The sequence below is a fragment of the Oryx dammah genome, unplaced genomic scaffold (assembly GCF_014754425.2).
Source record: "Oryx dammah isolate SB20612 unplaced genomic scaffold, SCBI_Odam_1.1 HiC_scaffold_17, whole genome shotgun sequence".
Lineage (NCBI taxonomy): Eukaryota > Metazoa > Chordata > Mammalia > Artiodactyla > Bovidae > Oryx > Oryx dammah.
In genome coordinates, this window is record NW_024070201.1 from 44,497,043 (window position 1) to 44,514,879 (window position 17,837).

General features: G+C 45.5%; 1 protein-coding gene across 2 annotated transcripts in view; it reads right to left on the bottom strand.

Moving 5' to 3' along the window:
• Window positions 1–17,837, bottom strand: part of SYT9 (synaptotagmin 9) — a 212,123-nt gene that overhangs the window by 41,491 nt on the left and 152,795 nt on the right. The window contains exons 4-6 of one of the 2 annotated variants that reach the window (XM_040258469.1): window positions 13,342–13,462; window positions 11,577–11,748; window positions 9,372–9,501 (exon numbers count right to left, since the gene is read on the bottom strand). In XM_040258469.1, coding sequence (XP_040114403.1) covers window positions 9,372–9,501; window positions 11,577–11,748; window positions 13,342–13,462 — 423 coding nt within the window. Of the gene's footprint in view, window positions 1–9,371; window positions 9,502–11,576; window positions 11,749–13,341; window positions 13,463–17,837 lie in introns of those variants that run through there. The other variant, XM_040258470.1, reaches the window with a different exon arrangement.

Here is a 17,837-nt window from a genome sequence, read left to right on the forward strand (position 1 = left end):
CTACAGCTGCTCCTAAGTTTGCTTACGAATTTTGCTCCAAAGTTTTGGAGCAAACTTCAAAACTAAGTTTGCTGCTTTGTTTACATCCAACAAGAAAGACAGCGTAACTTTGTTCAAGCAATCACACTAAATGCTGTGTAATACTCACTGACTGAATAAACTTATGGAGTGCCTATTCCCATGGTTGGTTTGGCTGGTTTAGCCTGGGACTAGGTCTTAGTTCCATTACTGGAGCCAAGGATGGAGTCAGGCTCCCTAGAATCCCCAAGCAGAAATCAGGGCCATCAGAAAGACATCCTGCTGTGTATGTGGGCGCCTGCAGAACTAGGGAGGCTCCTCCCCATCTCTTCTTCAGCTTTTTGTTCTTGGGATAGGAGAACTAAAGCCATCTAGCCAACACAGCTAGCTGTCTATAGAACGCACTCCACATTAGCTTACTTTACTCTTCTACTGGTTTCATTAACACAATTTTACTATTCCAAGAGACTCTGGCCCAGAGAGATAAAAGTTGCACATAACACCATTGCTCATCAAAGGGACTTTACCCCCAAACCATCAACTCTTCCTTAGAAAGCATCAACAGACAGTTTATATCCCCAAGCTCTTTGAATCCTGGCCTCAAAGTCTTCACCTTGCTGTATTCACTATTCTATCACAATCTTGACCCAACTCTAACCAACCTTCTTCATCCCTTCAATTCCCTCCCCGCTTGCCACACTGAAAGACCCACCTTAAACTAAACTTCAAAATATCAATCAACTGGTCCCTGCCCTTCCTCTTCCATTACCAGATAAGCAATAAACTCAGCAATAAACTTTCAAAAGTTTGTTCTGCTGATATTTGGAACACAGCATTCAATTGGCGCATCTCCTGAAAGGCTCATTTCCAGGAGCACTGGAATTCCAGATATTCTGGCCTTTGCCATTATCAATGAAAAAAATGTTGTCTGCCTTAACAATAAACAAATGATGTTGTAGTCACCAAGCCATCACAGGACTTCACATCACAAGCCATCATAGCCTCCCCCACATAGGATGTCGACCATCAAATGATCAGACCCTGCAGCCACCCCAACGATGCATCCAGAGGAGACTCAGGATGACAAAGCAGAGGACACTGGCCCTAGACAGCCGAGGTGCATACCAAAGGAATGATTTCAGTGAGCTCAGATGCTTGAACCTTCCAATATACAGAAAAGTGCTAAATTCCTTAACTTGAAGTGTCTGGTTTTCTTTTGATTCATAGTAATCTTTTGATGTTCTGACTTTGCTTACTCTTGTAAATCCTGATTCTCCCTTGACTCTTTAGAGCTGTTCCTTACAGCTATCAGAGAGGCTACATCCTGGGCTTAAGTCCTCAGTTTTGTCTGTGGAGTAAAACATAACTCTCAACTTTTAAGTTTTGTGTGGTTTTTTTTTTTTTCACTCAACACAGGATGCCCCACCTTTGCCTTGGACCCAACCGAGGAAGTACTCTTCTCTCCACAGATAATCAATCATGAAGGAGTGTGGTTCTTTCAGAGACTGGCATAAATCATGCTAGTTCATTTCAACTGTAGGGGAAGAACTGGCTATCAGCCCACAGTATTAGTAGTCACCTCTAAACGCCATTCCTGGAGCTGAGACTGCTGCAGGCCCAAGCCCACTGTTAACCACTCTCTTACTTAATTACTATTCAAGCATGCTTCAGGAACACTCCAGGGCAGCGACTGCTCTCAGGCAGCAGTGGTATTTTCCAATGCAGTGTTACTATCTTTCACACCTCTGTTGCTGTTCAGTCACTGAGTCATGTCCAGCTCTCTGCAACCCCATGGGCTGCAGCATGCCAGGCATCCCGGTCCTTCACCATCTCCTGGAGCTTATTCAAACTCATGTCCATTGAGTCGATGATGCAATCCAACCATCTCATCCTTTTCTCCTCCTGCCTTCAATCTTTCCCACCATCAGGGTCTTTTCTCATGAGTTGGCTCCTTGTGTCAGGTGGCCAAAGTACTGAAGCTTCAGATTCAGCATCAGTCCTTCCAACGAATATTCAGGGTTGATTTCCATTAGGATTGACTGGTTTGATCTCCTTGCAGTCCAAGGGACTCTCAAGAGTCTTCTCTAGCACCACAATTCAAAAGCATCAGTTCCTCACCGCTCAACCCTCCTTATGGTCCAACTCTCACATCCATACATAACTACTGGAAAAACCATAGCTTTGCCTAGATGGACCTTTCATTATGTCTCATTCATTCATTTTTTCATTCATTCCTCGGATATTAATTCAATGCCTATGTAACAGGGACAGTGTTTCCATTCGGTGATGTCCATGTGTAGCCGTCTCTTATGTTGTTGGAAGAGGGTGTTTGCTATGACAATGTGTTCTCATGGCAAAACTCTGTTAGCCTTTGCCCTGCTTCATTTTGTACTCCAAGGCCAAACTTGCCTGTTACTCTAGGTATCTCTTGACTTCCTACTTTTGCATTTGGTATTTCCCAAGGTATTCATACCTCTAGTTCTTACCTTAATGCTTCCATGGTTTATATGATTCCTATCTCTACAGACCACTGGAAGAGTCATAGATTTTGTATACTAGTTAAAGATGAGAAAATGCTTAGCATCCATTTCCCGCCCGCTCCCCGCCCCCGCTAAATCAGATAATTCTACACAGGAAAGAGGACTTGCTTGGAAACACTGAATGCTCTTGGCTTTGTTTGCTGACCATTCCCTCCACAGCTGGAAACACAACGCCCCATTAACACTAACCATGCCTCCTGGTCCAAACTGCATTCTGGCCACTTACATCAAGTGGCACAGATTCTAACAAGTTTGTTACATGTTTTTCAGATCCCAACATGAAGTACATTTCTATGTTCTTTGCAATCAGTGTTGCTTCAGGGGCTTTGCAGGTGTTTATGGATATTGGCATACTAAATCCCCCTATAAAAAATTTAGTTTTTGAAAAAACAATCTCAGTCATAAGGCCTTTATTTTGTTCAAAAAGTACCTTCCCACTACTTTCCTCTTTTTAAAAAATTTTCACAGGTAGGCTGAGCTAATCATTGCCTGATGTAAAATTGCTGCTAAAATGTTTCTCTGGTGAGAAAAGTCAAGCTGCAGACTGAGGTCCTTGTCACCCCTCCTGATCGATTCTCATTTGGGGAGCAGCACTCTGCCATTTGCCACAGGGATGTCTGTGGTCTCTGTTCCTCCATCTCTCAAGAAAGAAGATACAAAGTTCTTCAGAGCCTGACCACCCACATCAGCATGAGGGGAACCTTCATAATTTACTAAGGGGCCTAAATTATTGTTCTGAATATTCTAAACATTTCCCAATGCACTTGAAATACAGAGTCACCACCATCAGAGGGCAGTTCATGGGAACCAAGTGACAGGGCTGGGGGTGTGGAAATGACCTCTTCTCACATTCTTCTCCTAAATAAAGAAAAGGTAATCACAGCTTGGAGCTTAATAAGGACCATCTCCATTTGAAGAGGTCACTGTAAATTCAGTCTTAATACCTTTTACATTTTGCTCTGAACTGACTTCTACTTTGGACTGAGAAACTGTTGAAATTTAGAACTAAAGGAACACAACTGCTTTCATTATGTCTCACTCATTCATCATTCCTCAGATACTAATTCAATGCCTATGTAACAGGGACAGTGTTCCCACTGTCTGTAAACTGTGTTGTTACATTCAAAGGAATCAATGCTACACACCCTGCAAACTGAGGACAAACAACATGAGGTCAGTGATCAGACAACCCCTCCAGAAATGGAGTCTCTAAAGCTAGGCCTTGTCAAGAGAAAAGAGACACGTTGAAATCCCAGTGTTGAGAGGAAAACTTGGAGATCTGAACACAAGTTTTAGGTTAAAGGAAATGACGCTCTGATATAAAGGAAGTTTCTACTAGTTAGAAAGAGGAAGCGGAGAGCCTTTGTTAGGAGAGATGGAGGGTGCTTGATGTGAGGTGCAGATTCACCCCTCAAGCTTGAAGCCTCAAGTTTCAGGTGGGTTGAGGAAGCTGAAGGCACCTATGGGCCCTGAGCCAACATGAAGCTAGAGGAAGAAGGCAGAAGTGGCCACGTAACTCGAGTCTCCTGCAGTTCCTGCCTGTCCCTGAATGCTCCCAGGACGTGAAAAGGAGACGACACTATTGGCCAACAAGATTTCTGCTGGGGGGCAGGCATCCAGCAAGTGCGGAAAGCGACCCTGTACCAGGGCTGCACAGAAGACCTCTTGAGCCTGGCATCAAATGAGGTGCTGCCAGGCCTCAGAGACCTCAGGGCAGTCAAGAGCTGCAGTGGGGCCTGGTCAGCTCTGAGGGGGTTCCATCAGCACAGGCAGTGACAACAGCATCTGCTGGCCAAAGACATGCAGCACAGCAAGCCCAGTCAGCGGCGAGCACACCGCTCTCCCCCATCGCCAGGGCCTCTGTGCTTTCCCCACCAGGCGCCATCTCGGGGAGGAGGAAGGAGAGTGCGGGGCAACTTCCCTTGAGCCTTCCCATTCTGTGCCTAGCATGATGTTTTTTGTTTTTTGTTTTTTTTCTGGTCTCCGTTTCCTTCTCTTCTGGCCTAATCTTTACCAGGACCCAAGCCCTATACACATTCAGACTCCGTGATGGAAACCTGATCTGCTTGGTTTCTTCCAGTCAAGCCCTCCTCTTTCTGGGGAATCACTCCTCTAAATCTATTATGAGTAACAGCTGGCCCAGAGTGCTGAAGCCTCTGACTTCCTCACTTCAAAATCTTCTGGGAATCAGGTGAGCTCACTTGTGTCCATTTCCCTGCGAAGGGGTGGACCTTTCTCGGGAAGTCTACTTTCAACACTCCTGCTGCACTGGGACCAGATTGCATTTCCATGACCTTGACCTCTAGCAAAGTGGACCAGGAGTGGACACTTAATCCAGCTTGGGCAATCTTGAGAATATGCGGCCCTCGAAGACTTTGAGTAGGCCTGCCGGGCACTTTGATGGATAATAGCTTGCAAAGGTAACTCCCAGTCCAGTCTGGGTGATGACATTTGCCTTAGTCACACAGCTCGAAGTTTACACCCTCAAGGGGGCAGCGGCTGGCAGATGAGGACTCTGCTCATCCCATGGTGTACGGTGCAATGCCCACCACTACTTATGCTAGGAACTGCCCAACCTAGAGCTGCAGGGGCTTTCAGCTCTTGAGGTGGTCCTGCGGACTGTCAAGTCTAACCAGGTACACAGGGAAAAGACTGAGCTTGGAGAGAGGAAGACTTACTCACACTTGAGTACCCCCTGAGCAGGGCTTTGTGATTTAGAATGTTGCATTTCTGTCAATCAGGGGGAATATTGCTGACCTTCATTGTGCATTCTGATCAGATTCTATCCCTTTGAGAAAAGTAAAAATTGCTTTAACCCAATGATGTCTGTGGTCTGGTCTTTCCATCAGTGAAATTCACTACTTTTTAATCCAGCGGTCAAATAACATTTCACAAGGAAGCGATGGAAACCTGGAGCTATTTCTATCACTCTCCCCGGAGCGCATGGTGGGGTCAGCTCTACATGTCGGGGTGGGAAAGGTGCTCAGCACCATCTTCTCTTGGATATACGGAGGAGGGGACTGTGGGGGAGCCCCGAGAGCTCTGTCATCTCCTGAGGGCCTGTGGAGGGGATGCCCCTGTCCCCAGGGCCCAGGCAGCTGCTCGGAGGGAACTGACACAGCTTTCGGAGCCGCTGACATCATGGGGACACAAGAGAGTGAAGCAGCACTGGCTGACCTTTGAGTGTGCAGTGAAGCCATCCAGAATTCCTGAGAGAGAAACGGATTTTTGAACTCACTGGCTTTGAAGACTCCATCTGCCACCTGCTCTGGCAAGGCCGGGGTGTGTTGGATACAGCCCCAGGCAGGCTGCCAGATCTCTGCAGGTCCCAGGGTTCAGTCCTAACCTGGCCCCTCAGCCCCCAGCAGCAAAGAGCTTCTGCCAGGCCAGCCTCCCTTCATACTAAATCCTAACTACCCTGTATCTTCTCTTTTTTCTCTCTCTTTCATTTTCACACTTACGCTTGTGTACACACACAGAGAACAGCAACTTAATTGCTATTTTTGTAGAGAGATGGTACGGGGAGGGAGGTGGGAGGGGGTTCATGTTTGGGAAAGCATGTACACCTGTGGTGGATACATGTCAATGTATGGCAAAACCAACACAGTATTGTAAAGTAAAATAAAGTAAAAATAAAAATAAAAAAAAAAAAGTAGAAAATGTAACAGTTCTTAGTATAACACAGTAACATATCTTTAAGGCCAAGGAAGAAAGGAGAACAGAACTGAAATACCTGCACCTGCATCCAGACAAGTCACAAACGACCCCTTCCCCCAGTCTGAGGTGCCCACTCACCAGTATGTGGGGTGTGGGGGATGTCCAAACTTTTTTCCCTCCAGGACAAACATTACGATGTATCTTTGTGCACCAGTCCCATGAGAACACACAGCAACATAGGACCTACATAATAATGGTGGTAACTGGGAAGTTTACTGAACATTTACTGGGTGCCAGCCATGGTGCTTCACATACATTAGATTGTTTAATCCTCACAACCACCCTTGTGGCACAGGCACTATTACGGCCACTTGACAGAGGAGAAAATTGATTCAGAAAGGGACAGACACATGCAACTGAGCGGTAGCACAGGAATTTGAGTCTAGGTCCGTCCAAGCCCAAACTGAGCACTTCCAACCGCTCTGCCCATAGCCTCCTTCATCCTGACAGCTGTCAGCAAAGCGTGGTCACCCCTCCGACACTGCTTCTCACCTCATCCAGTTCCTCTGCCGCAGTTCTGCTCATTACACATTTGTTCTAAAAAGAGAAAATATTGCTTCCCTGCTTAGGATGGATTCAAAGGCTCGGGCATGTACCTCAGACACAGGAAGCAACAGGGCAGGGAAAGCCTCCTTGCATTTGCCTTTCATATAAGAGACATTTCATTTCCTTAGTTCAGCAATGTTGAGAAAAGACTACTGTAATCGTTGAAGTAATTTTAGCTGCTGTTAACAAACAACTCCCAAGTTTCAGTGGTTTAACCTTAAAAACACTTATTTCTCACGTAACTGTCAAACACAGATTTGCAGTAAGCCAAGTGCTCAGGGTTTGAGGCTCGTCTCCTGGGTGGCCAGTCACACAGCACTTTCTCCTGGGCAGCAAGCGGAGCTTCCCAGGCCTGCTTTCTACACGTGCCCTCAGGTAAGGTGCACGCGCCATGCTTGGGGGCTTGTGTACAGCGTGCCACCCCCAATCACTCCCTGGCAAGGCCGCGGACAGAGGAGTGCTTGTGCACAGAATCAGAGCCCCTGTCTTAGCTTCACGCCACACCCTGATCCTTACTCCTTTCCCATTCCTTGTGTTCAGAAGCTCTGACACTTTTTAATACTCCAGATTACAAATAAGAATGAAAGTCGGCAGTGACTCTGTAAGGGTGCAAAAAGTCTATTACAAATGCTCCACCGCTGCTAGTGACAGGCTCCGGCAATTTTATAAGCCCACAGATGGACTCCTTCGAGAATTCCACCAGGACCTGAAGAAGTGAGGTGCGTCGTAGTCAGCACCAGTCCCCTAGCTACTTCTCAAGTGGTTCACAGTTTTGATGGTCTCCCGCAGGGATTAATTTTGAATCCAGGAAAGAGTCTTCACTTCTGTGACCCAAGGACAGAGGTGTCCTCAGGGACCTCAAAACTAGGGGGCCCCCAAGCTCTCCTGGAGGATACCACCTGGAGGCCGGGAAGCTTAGAATCAGCCCTCCGATCATGTCCTGCTTGTCCCCTCTGGTACCATCTCCAACAAAGATTGTCCCTTCATCCCCTGGGGCCTTCCTGCCTCTCCACAGCGGCCCTGCATGATTACTGAGGCTCTCCTGACTGTCCAGGGCAGTGAGACCCACACTGAGGGAGCAAGGCTCGGATCTCGGCCTCTCAAGATGGTTTTGCAGGGAACAGAGCTGCCTGCCCTGGGAGAATAAGAGGGAGTTCTCTGCCTGGAACCCACACTCCCTCATATTCTTGTTCCCAGGGGCTCAGTTCACTTCCCAAGAGCAGGAGGGACTAAGACTTCGCGGACAAGCTCACTCAAGCATGACAAACACCTCCTTCCTTTGTGCCCCTTAGTACCTGATGGGGACGATAATGTTTGTGATCGTGCACTTCAGTGGTTGGTTTACATGGCGTCTCTCTCTCTGAGTATACAAGCTCTTAAGGAAAGGAAAGGTTTCTTACATCTATATATTTTTTCTATCTAATATGGCATTTGACCCACAGAAATGTCACTCAGTGAGTGCAATGTATTCCTGAGAATGAGTTAGTAAATAAAAAAAGAGGGTGTGTCATTGAGTTAAGGATGAATGGAGGAAGAATGAGAAGGAAAGGATAGGGGAGTGAGTGAATGAATGTCAGAGGCAGAACCATGGTCCACTGCCTCCAAGTATCCACTCTTCTGCTACCTTGCAACCAGAATCAGAACTCTGCTTTTTCAGTTGCACACACTGCCACCAACAAAAAGAATACACTTCCTACCCTCCACTGAAACCAGGCACAACCTTATGACTAAGTTCTGTGACTAAATTAAACAGAAGTAGCAGTGTTACATAAGACATCAAGGAAAATCCTTTAAAAAGGAATGTATGTGCTTTTGGCCTGTGTCTTCATGTTTCTATGACCAAAAGATATGTGATGATTGGAGCTTAGCTGCCATGTTCAATGAGGTAACCTCAAAAAACCCCAAAAATAACAGAAAAAAACCCTAAAACAAAAAACCCCACATTGGGACCGGGAGGCAGAAAGATAGAAGTCTTGATTTCTGTTCATCACAGAGCCACTATAACAGCCTAGATAGTCTTCCTCTGAACCTTTTTTATGTCAGAGAGAAATAAATTTCCATTTCACTAGTTATTTTGTGGTATGTTAATTTGGCTTTTTTTTTTTTTCATCATATACAATTGATACAAACCCAGAATCACAGGTTTATGGTAGAGCTAGTCCTAAAACCCACACTTCATCTCACCCAGCCTCCAGTTCTTTCTGATGCCAGCTGTAAGTCACTCTATGATGGCCTGACACGCCACACTCACCCAGATCTGGCAGATGCCCTCCAAATGTCGATCCAAAGCCATGACATAGAATAGGAGAATCTAGATCTTTTTTTGAAAGTATTCAAAGCGAAGGATGATCCCTGGTCAACGTTGAAAACCTCACAGACTGGCAGGGAGCAGACTGAATGCAATTCCCAAGGAACAGTCCCAGGAAGCACAAGCAGGGAAACCCATCGAAGACCACAGACCCTGGTACACTCACATTTCTGGTGGCTCCTGCATTTCAACTGTAAAGCATTTGTCCTTCTGCAAAGGGGTTCACATGGGAGGGGTCTTACCTCCGCCAGGGAATGCCAGTGTGCGATGGGCTTGCGCGGATACGACAACATTTCACTCCAGTGGTCTCTGCCCAGCCGCTCAGCTTCGTTGCCTACTTGACACACGCCGATGATCTCATTGTGACCTACACTGTGAAATGGTCCACAATAGTTATTTTTTTCCTAGAATTTTGATATGTAAGAACAGCAACTACTCAGTTAAACATATAGGAATTAGGAAAGGGTTGGTTCTTTTCACCCTTGAATGTAAAAGCACAGGTTAACCTTAACAGCCACTAGGACTTGGGGACCAATATGGCACTTGGGGGCACAGAGAGGAAGCCCAGAGTCTGGCCCTCACACACCTGGGCTGTCTTAACACTGGCAGAACTTAGCTTGTTCCCAAGAACCCTGAGTTGGAAAAACTCTCTGATGCACACAAAGGATGCCACCTCTGGTTCTGGAACAAGACTGACTGACCTCAGGCCTTCAGATCTATGTGATGAAAAATGGGGGCACTGAAGGGAGTTTCTTGCACTGATGGCTGTTTCACTTCAACATATGGGAATCAAGAATGGGTCATGGAAGAGCTCTGAGTCTGGCAGCTGTAGCCTTGAGCTGACAAGGGTAGAATGGAGGTGGCTCCTGCCTCTTGCAAGACCTCTCTTTAGAAAACATGTTTTGTTTCCATGCTCTTCCCTCCTTCCTTCCAAGCCCAGCTTTGCTTCTCTGACCCAACTTCAGTTTCCTACTGTAGAAAAACACTGAGATCCTTTAACACCTAGCTAGTATTTCTGAAACATCCTTGGACAGGTCTCTGCCTTGGCTCATTTTTTTTTCTTCCTTCCAGTTTTCGGTTATAAGTCCTTTGCATGCATCCAGAATTACACGGCTCATCCCTTAATTCTCTGGGATCCAAATTCACAGGCTCTTTCTTTTTCCTTCCTGCAAAGATGAGGGGTTTTTCTCCTATGGACGGTGCAAGGGGGAGGCAAGGGTGGAGAAGTAGTGTGAAGGATATTGGATTCTATGCTCATTAAAATCAGTTGCATGCAGAAGCCCCATGAATTCTGCCATGGATTTTTCCAGACCAGATTCATAAGTTTATTGAGAATTAAATTGAAGCAGAGCTCACATAATCAGATTTGTTGATGTGGGAAACTTGGCAATAGCTTGAAAAATACTGGCCCAGCCTTCCACGGCTGGTGGGCCATGTTGCCTCCTGTGGCCTGACACTATTGGTGTTGTGTGTCGTCCAGAGGGACAGGATGAGGTCTACAGCCCAGCATGTGCTGTCACACCCATGTGCAGCCAAGCCAACAGACGTGCTCCCTAGGTTGCAAGACGATTACGTTTCACCCAGAAATCTGCTGGAAAGAGTGTTCAGGGCACTGAGGCTGCTGGGCTGACATTTCAGGGTCTGTGGGAAAATTATTTAGCTGCAAATGATACTGTAAGACATTAGAAGTCAGAATAATTTTTTTTTTTTATAATTGTGCCCAGACCATGTGGGAGGTTTCCAATTAAAAAAAGACTTTGCATTTTTGTCTAATGACTGGTTTAACATGTATAATTCCCTGTTGGTACTTCCTTTGCATATTAAAATGACTGTTTTTCAAATCAGTCCTTTAAATACACAATTGGCTACAAAGCAGGCTATAAATATCTCTTCTGTGCGGTATTAATTAGAAAGTCGAGCATCTTATACATTTTAATGTACCCCATCATCCATACTGATTCTAGCAATTTCAAGAGAACATTTCTGTGTTTGCTTTCAGACTTAAGTGGATAGAAATGATCTTTATTAAACATGTTGGGAGAAGAGAAAGAAAAAAAAAGAATGAAGCTGTGTATTTAGAAATGTTGATGGTCTGGCTCAAGTAATCATTCTGCTGTTTTGAGTGGAATTTTTCTGATAAAAGCCAGGTAGGACTGCCTGAGGGAAGATTAAGATCTGTGGGGGCCACAGTTTTCCAAGCTAAGATTCTAGGGGGTGTACATGGATGGAGAGGGGAAGCGAGGAAGAGACAGAAGGACGGAGGAAGGGAGAGAATGAGAAACAGGAGAGCTTAGAGGCTTGTAAAATGGTGACTCCTTGTCAATCAGCTCTCAGGGTGCTGCTTAGTGGCTGCACTGGGACAGCAGCTAAGAACCCGCGGCGGCCGCCCCTTCCCCCAGTCCTGGGCACAGTGGGTTTGCAATGAGAAACAGTTCCAGGCATCTCACCGGTCGTAGTCCATGACTGCTATGGACAGGTGGATTTGGTCAATGTTCTCGGGAGGGACGTCAAAGACTATGGCTTCATTGTAAACAGGATTCAGAGTGTTCCTCTTGGTGGATGTTTTCCTCTTTTTTAGTCGCCTGCCATCACACATCAGTGAGACTTTCACGTAGGGATCTGCATAGACCACGAGAAGCAGGAGTACTGTGAGGAGACATGCAGATTTAGGCCGGCAATTTGGTCATGGTGGGGTTCAAGGACCACAGGGTGCCAGAAGCCCTTTACCTGCCTGCGGACTGGAGTTTGAAAACTGTAATTTATACAATGTCTGGGCAACGACTGGAGTTGGGGTAATTAAGTCACTCATTCAGGAAAAAGCACAGGACACACTCTGCTCAAAATGTGTGGAATTTAAAAATAGTGTGAAAACATCTGTTATTAAATTAGAAATGTTCCAGCTAGGATCACGGACTTGTCAGGATGCCACAGGAAGGGAAACGCAAGCCATTGTCAAGGCACGGGGGAGGAGGTGGCACGCTCTGACTCGGAGCCACCCCACAGGGTCTTTCCTGAAACCCAGGCCTTTAGGAAAGGGAGAAGCTAAACACCTGGACATAGCAAGAAGCTAGGGTGCGGGTGGACGTCCTCAGTGCAGGAGCTCCAAGCTCTCGAGCTGCCTGCAATCGAGCTGCGGAGGGGGAAGCAGCTGGGCAGGTCAGGGAGAGAAAGGACGCAGGCCTGCTTGTGGGGCCATGCTGCCACTGGGCGGCAGGGGACAAGGCTGGTCTCTGCGCCTGCCGGGACACCCCCGGTTCCACCTCACTACTTTCCTGCCTAGTGGGGAGTTCTCCTTGCTTCACCTGCATAACCACGGGTGGCCCTCACACTCATACACTGTCCAGGAGACTTAGAGGGCCAGGAGGGTTCACTTCTTTTTTTTTCCAGTTGAATAAAACACTGGTATCCAGGAGGCAATTTATTGCTTTTGATCTCAGTGACCAAAAGCCAATGGACTGGGCATTTTGTGACCGCATTTTGTGAACCTCTGCAGAGGTGGCTTGTGAACTTATATAAAGGAACTCCATTTCAGGATACCTTCTGTTAGGATTTCATTTGTTTTGTTTTTTTATTTTTTGGCCATGCCAAGCAGTATGGGATCTTAGTTCCTCCACCAGGAATCTAACTAATATCCCTGCATTGGAAGTGTGGAAGCGTAACCACTGGACCGCTAGGGAAGTCCCTCTGTGAGGGCTTAAAATTTAAAGGTACATGCTTGATTCACTGGAAAAACCAAACTGCATAGTTCACCGATGGACCTTTCACAGAAGGATATAGGATATCAATCTTCTAAAGCCTGAGGTGACAATTGCTTGTATCTGAGGAAAGACCCAATTAGATACATCAGCATGTGCAAACTATGGGTCCAGTCCACAGTCACGTGGAGGAGAAGACCTAAGAGGGAATACTGGTAGTAATAATGAGAGCTAACACCGAGGAGCTTTCAGTGTGTGCCAGGCACCATTCCTAGGCATCATAATCCTGTAACAACACAAACAGCCAGACACTATTATGATCCTCATTTTTACAGATGGGGAATCTGAAACCCAGAGGGACTGACTTGCCAGAGTCACACAGCTATTAGGTCTAGGACTAAGTTTAAACCTAGGCAGTTTGGTTCCAAAGTCCATGTACCTTTATTACTCCACTGGAAGCTTCATGAGGTGCTATATAAGAACTGTAGGAAGAAATGTGAATTTGAGATTGTCCCACCTGATGCTCCTGTTATGTCCATTGCCTTTAAATTTCTTGCTTTTATAATGGTAATGGTCAGCCTGCCAGCCGTGGGAAGATAGCAGAGGGAAAACATCAGTTCTCCAAGATCCACGTTGTCCTGTTGAGAAAGCACAAACTGAAGCGCTAGAAATATCTTCATTTGGCAGAAACCAACAAAATTCTGTAAAGTAATTATCCTTCAATTAAAAAAATTTTTTTAACATAAAATAATCATCATAATAAAGAAAGTGTCTTTAGCCTGGTGCACACAGAAGCAGGGGCAGGGCAGCATTGCAAGGGGCTGCACTGGCCTGCTCGTCTCCCAAATCCCTCATGTCTTTTCCCTTCACATCATCAGTCACAAGAAGAATAAATGTTCCTACCTCCGGAGCCCCCCCCTTAAGGAAACACACTCATCTTTAGATGGCAGAACTGTAGACCGTCTGGGTTCTGTCCCTTCTGTCTCATTACCTGCAGCCCTGCACAGAGAACAGAAGCCCCCACAGCCTAACTAACCCCATGGAGACCCCCATGCGATTTCACTCATATCCCCACCACAGTCCACACAGCCCCCGGGACAAAGCTACACAGAATCCCCAGCAGTGCTGTCTGCCTCTCGGGCACCCCAGACATGCTCTGTATACATACACCCACCGCAGTCTTGTGCACTCTCTCAAATGGGTCTCCATACAGCCCCTCGGAGACTCCTCATCCCTGGTTTCCTACATAGCTTCGCCCGCAGTTTTTCCTGCAAACCTCATATAGGCACATGTCACCATCCACATGCATCCCTCCCCAACAGTCCCTCACTCTTCCCTACATGGCCCCCACCAAGTTTGCTGCAATACTTCCATACACTCCTGCTAACACTCTCCATCCCGACACATGAGTGCATGCGCACGTGCACGTGCGCGCGTGCACACCCCGCCCACCCCAACAACATCCCTCTACCCACCAGAACCCTGCACACAACCTGTGCAGACCAGGATGTGGCTTCACTGAGGCCTGCAAACGCTAGTCCCTACAGTTCTTTAGACGAGGACCCTGAAGAGCAGCAGCCCTGAGCCCACACATCCATAGCCCTGGACACACTTGGACACCTGCCCAGCCCTATGCAATCTCCTGACTGGCAGACAAAGGAGGGGATCCAGGTCCCACAGCACCCGATTGCTGACCGCTGGGCTCCCACTTTGCTTAAGCTTTGGCTTTCTTTCTTTGTCTCTAAGAAGCCCCACTTTCCTCTGCTGGGGAAAATATCTCCTCGGGCAGTGTGCAGCCAATCAAATAGGTCAGAAGACACCATTCTCTTTCTCCTTTTTAGCCCAGGGAAAATACAACCAGAAATGGGGAAAAAAGGAAAAAAGCCAGTTCGTTTCAACTTCTGTGATATCTGAGGTTATCAAGCCGGGTGTCTGGGTCTAATTAATATAGCTTCATAATGATAATGCTCTGGGGCGTCCGGTTTTTGCCCTCAACATCTATTGCCTCTCCTCCCCTCCTTGATTCTCCAAGGATGCTTCTATTTTTAGAAGCACAGATTCGGCTCTGGAAGGTCACCTCGCCCAACCTCCTTCCTTGACCGCTTCTGTAGGAGGATGAGGTGAAGGGAGCCTGTCTGGTCGCTAAGGCAGATGGATTGCTCCGTATCCCTGAGCTCTGCCTGCTTCATGTAAATAAATGACCTCCCCTCAAAAGCATGCCAGGCTCTTTTGGTTCCTGAAGCCCTGATATCAAGAGACCTAGGTAGTTGGGCCTTTCCCTCTGGGGTGGAGGTGAGGGAAGAGATGACAATTCTACAGGAGTGGGGTGTCACATGGGCTGGGGCTAGACAGTTTTGTGTTGCTGGGGTTTCGACTGCAGGAGGAGGGTCTGCTGTCACTGAAGGATTTGATCCAGTTTCTGGCCAGTAGCAGACAAAAAAGAGGAGCAACAGCTGTTCCCATAAATTACCTTTTTCTCTTTACACTCCCTGGCCTACTCCCTTGCCCTTGGACCTCTTCTGTCTGCCTTAAGCAGAAAGGCCCAGACATCTGTTCTTCTCAGAGGACTTTTCTCAGAGGGCTCAAAACCCCTCTCCTCTCATCCTGCCCTAATAATCTTGGTCTGAACAAAGTAAAACAGGAGCAACCAAAGCCATGCGTATGAAGCTCTATCATCATTGTTTTCCGCATACGATTTCTGAGGGCCCCCACTGCACCAGCTCTGTAGGGCCGGAGATGAGATGATACATCTACTCCAGTCCCCACCCTCAAGGCCAAGGCACACAGCTGAATGTACTGTGTTAAGTTACTTCTGTGCTAAGTACATTTTCCTCCAACATAAACCTCTCTCATTCACAAATATTTACATTATATTGCTGTTTGCTCATGAGTTAAAAGAAAAAAATATGCTTCAGATTTGGTTATATATTCAGAATGTGAACTAGAGCTAAAGTCCACTTTTGTACTTAAAAGTAAAACCTAGGCAAATTAAAGATTTATTAGGGAGAAATGGCTTGGTTTGATTTCCAAGTGCTTTAAAAATAAATCACTTAAAATTATCGAAACTATGAAAGTAACAGTGATAAAATTCAAGTACAAACATTTTTAAGTATAATAGTAAAATATCTCCTCTTCTTAAACATACCACCTAAGTCACTCCTTTCCCCAGAGTAACACTGAATAATCACCCATATTTTTCTTTTCGTCCTTTACCATTCATCCATCCATCTGCTTGCTCTCTTAACATCTGTTGTGGTTGCTGAGCACTGCTCTCTTCCAGGTGCTGGAAGGTGTTTTTGCTGTGGTGACAACAGATGTGGTCCCTTGAGAAGTGACCAGTTTGTGGGCTATGCAAGAGGAGTTGATGGAACCTAATGCTAACTCTGCTTTCTCCCCATCAGCCCATACTAATTTGGGGTTAAGAATCTATGGCTCCTGATGTGTATAAACATTCCCTTTAAATCAGTGGTTCTCAACCAGAAGGAATTTTGCTCCCTCTGGGCACATTTGGTGTTATCTGGATAAATTTGTAACTATTACAACTGGGGAGGCAGGTGTTACTGACATCTAGTAGGTAGAGTCCAGGAATGTTGCTAAACATCCCACAATGCACATGGAAGCCCCTCACTACAATGAATTATTTGGTCCAGAATGTCAGTAGTGCCAAGGTTGAGAAACACTGCCTTACACAGAAGTACTTATACTGTCAGTAAAAAATTTTCCAGAATGCTGATAAAAGTCAAATACAAAAGAGTATGGAATGTTTGGCTTCTTTTCCAGCTTGACAGAAATCAGATATGCAGAGGTGTCACTGGTGGCTAAATGCCCTGGAGGGCTACAAGGGGAAGGAAAATGTCATACAAAGAAATGCTTCATTTGCTTCTGCTTTGTGTGGCCAAGGTCAGTATTGTTGGCAAGATATATCGGGAACTGATAGCAAATGTGCATGAATTCTATACCTGCAAAACCTGTAAACTCTTTCTGTGATGTCTACCTGTAGTGGTCTGTGATAGTTCTAGTCTTTGTCTAGCTAGCGCACTTTTGCATTCCTATCCTTGGGTTCTTCTGGTGAAATCCTTCCCAGTTCCATAAAGTTCTAGAAGGGCTGCTGCAGGAATTCAGACCAAAGTATTCATGGCCCTGTCCACTGACTTCTGTTCAGGGATGAGTATGTTACCCACACAGGGAGATTTAGAGTCTTCTCTGGGACTAAAAAAATTAATATTGAGTAAGAGAAATTTTTATTGAGGTTATTCACTGGAAAGATGTGAAACTAGCATTGCTGTAAGGTTCTTGTACGGAAGATAAGTAGAATACTATCACTTTAAGTTAGGCACTGTATATTAAAAGCATATACCATAAGCCCCAAAGAAATGACTAAAATAACGTAATTTATTAACTATAAATTAGTTAATAAGCCAACAAAAGAGATAAGATACATGCTTTAAAAATATTAAGTTAATCCAAAAGACGGCAGAAAAAAAGGAAAAGGGAATAAGACTGGAAGAGACATAAATGATGGAAAACAAATAGTAAGATGGTAAATTTAAACAAAATAATTTCAATAATCACATAAATATAAAAGATCTAAACATCCAAATGAAAGGCAAAGATTATCTAATTTAGTCAACAGCAAGACCCAATATTATGCTCTCTGCAAGAAATTTAATTTAAATATACAGGTATACATACATTAAAAGTAAAAGAATAAAAAACAATATGCCGCACTTAAACTAATAGAAAGAAATCTGGAGTGGTTAATGTCAGACAAAGTATATGTAAAAGCAACAAGTATTATCAGGAAAAAGAGGATCATTTCATTATCTGAAGCAAAAACTTATAGAACTGTGAGGATAAACAAGTTGCAGTCAGAGATGTGAATACCTGAACAGCACTATCAACTAACTTGGCCTAATGAGTGGCATTAAAGAAATACCAAACAGCAATAGAATACACATCTTTTCAGGTGAACCCAGAACACTGAACGAGAAAGATCATATTATAGCCCATAAA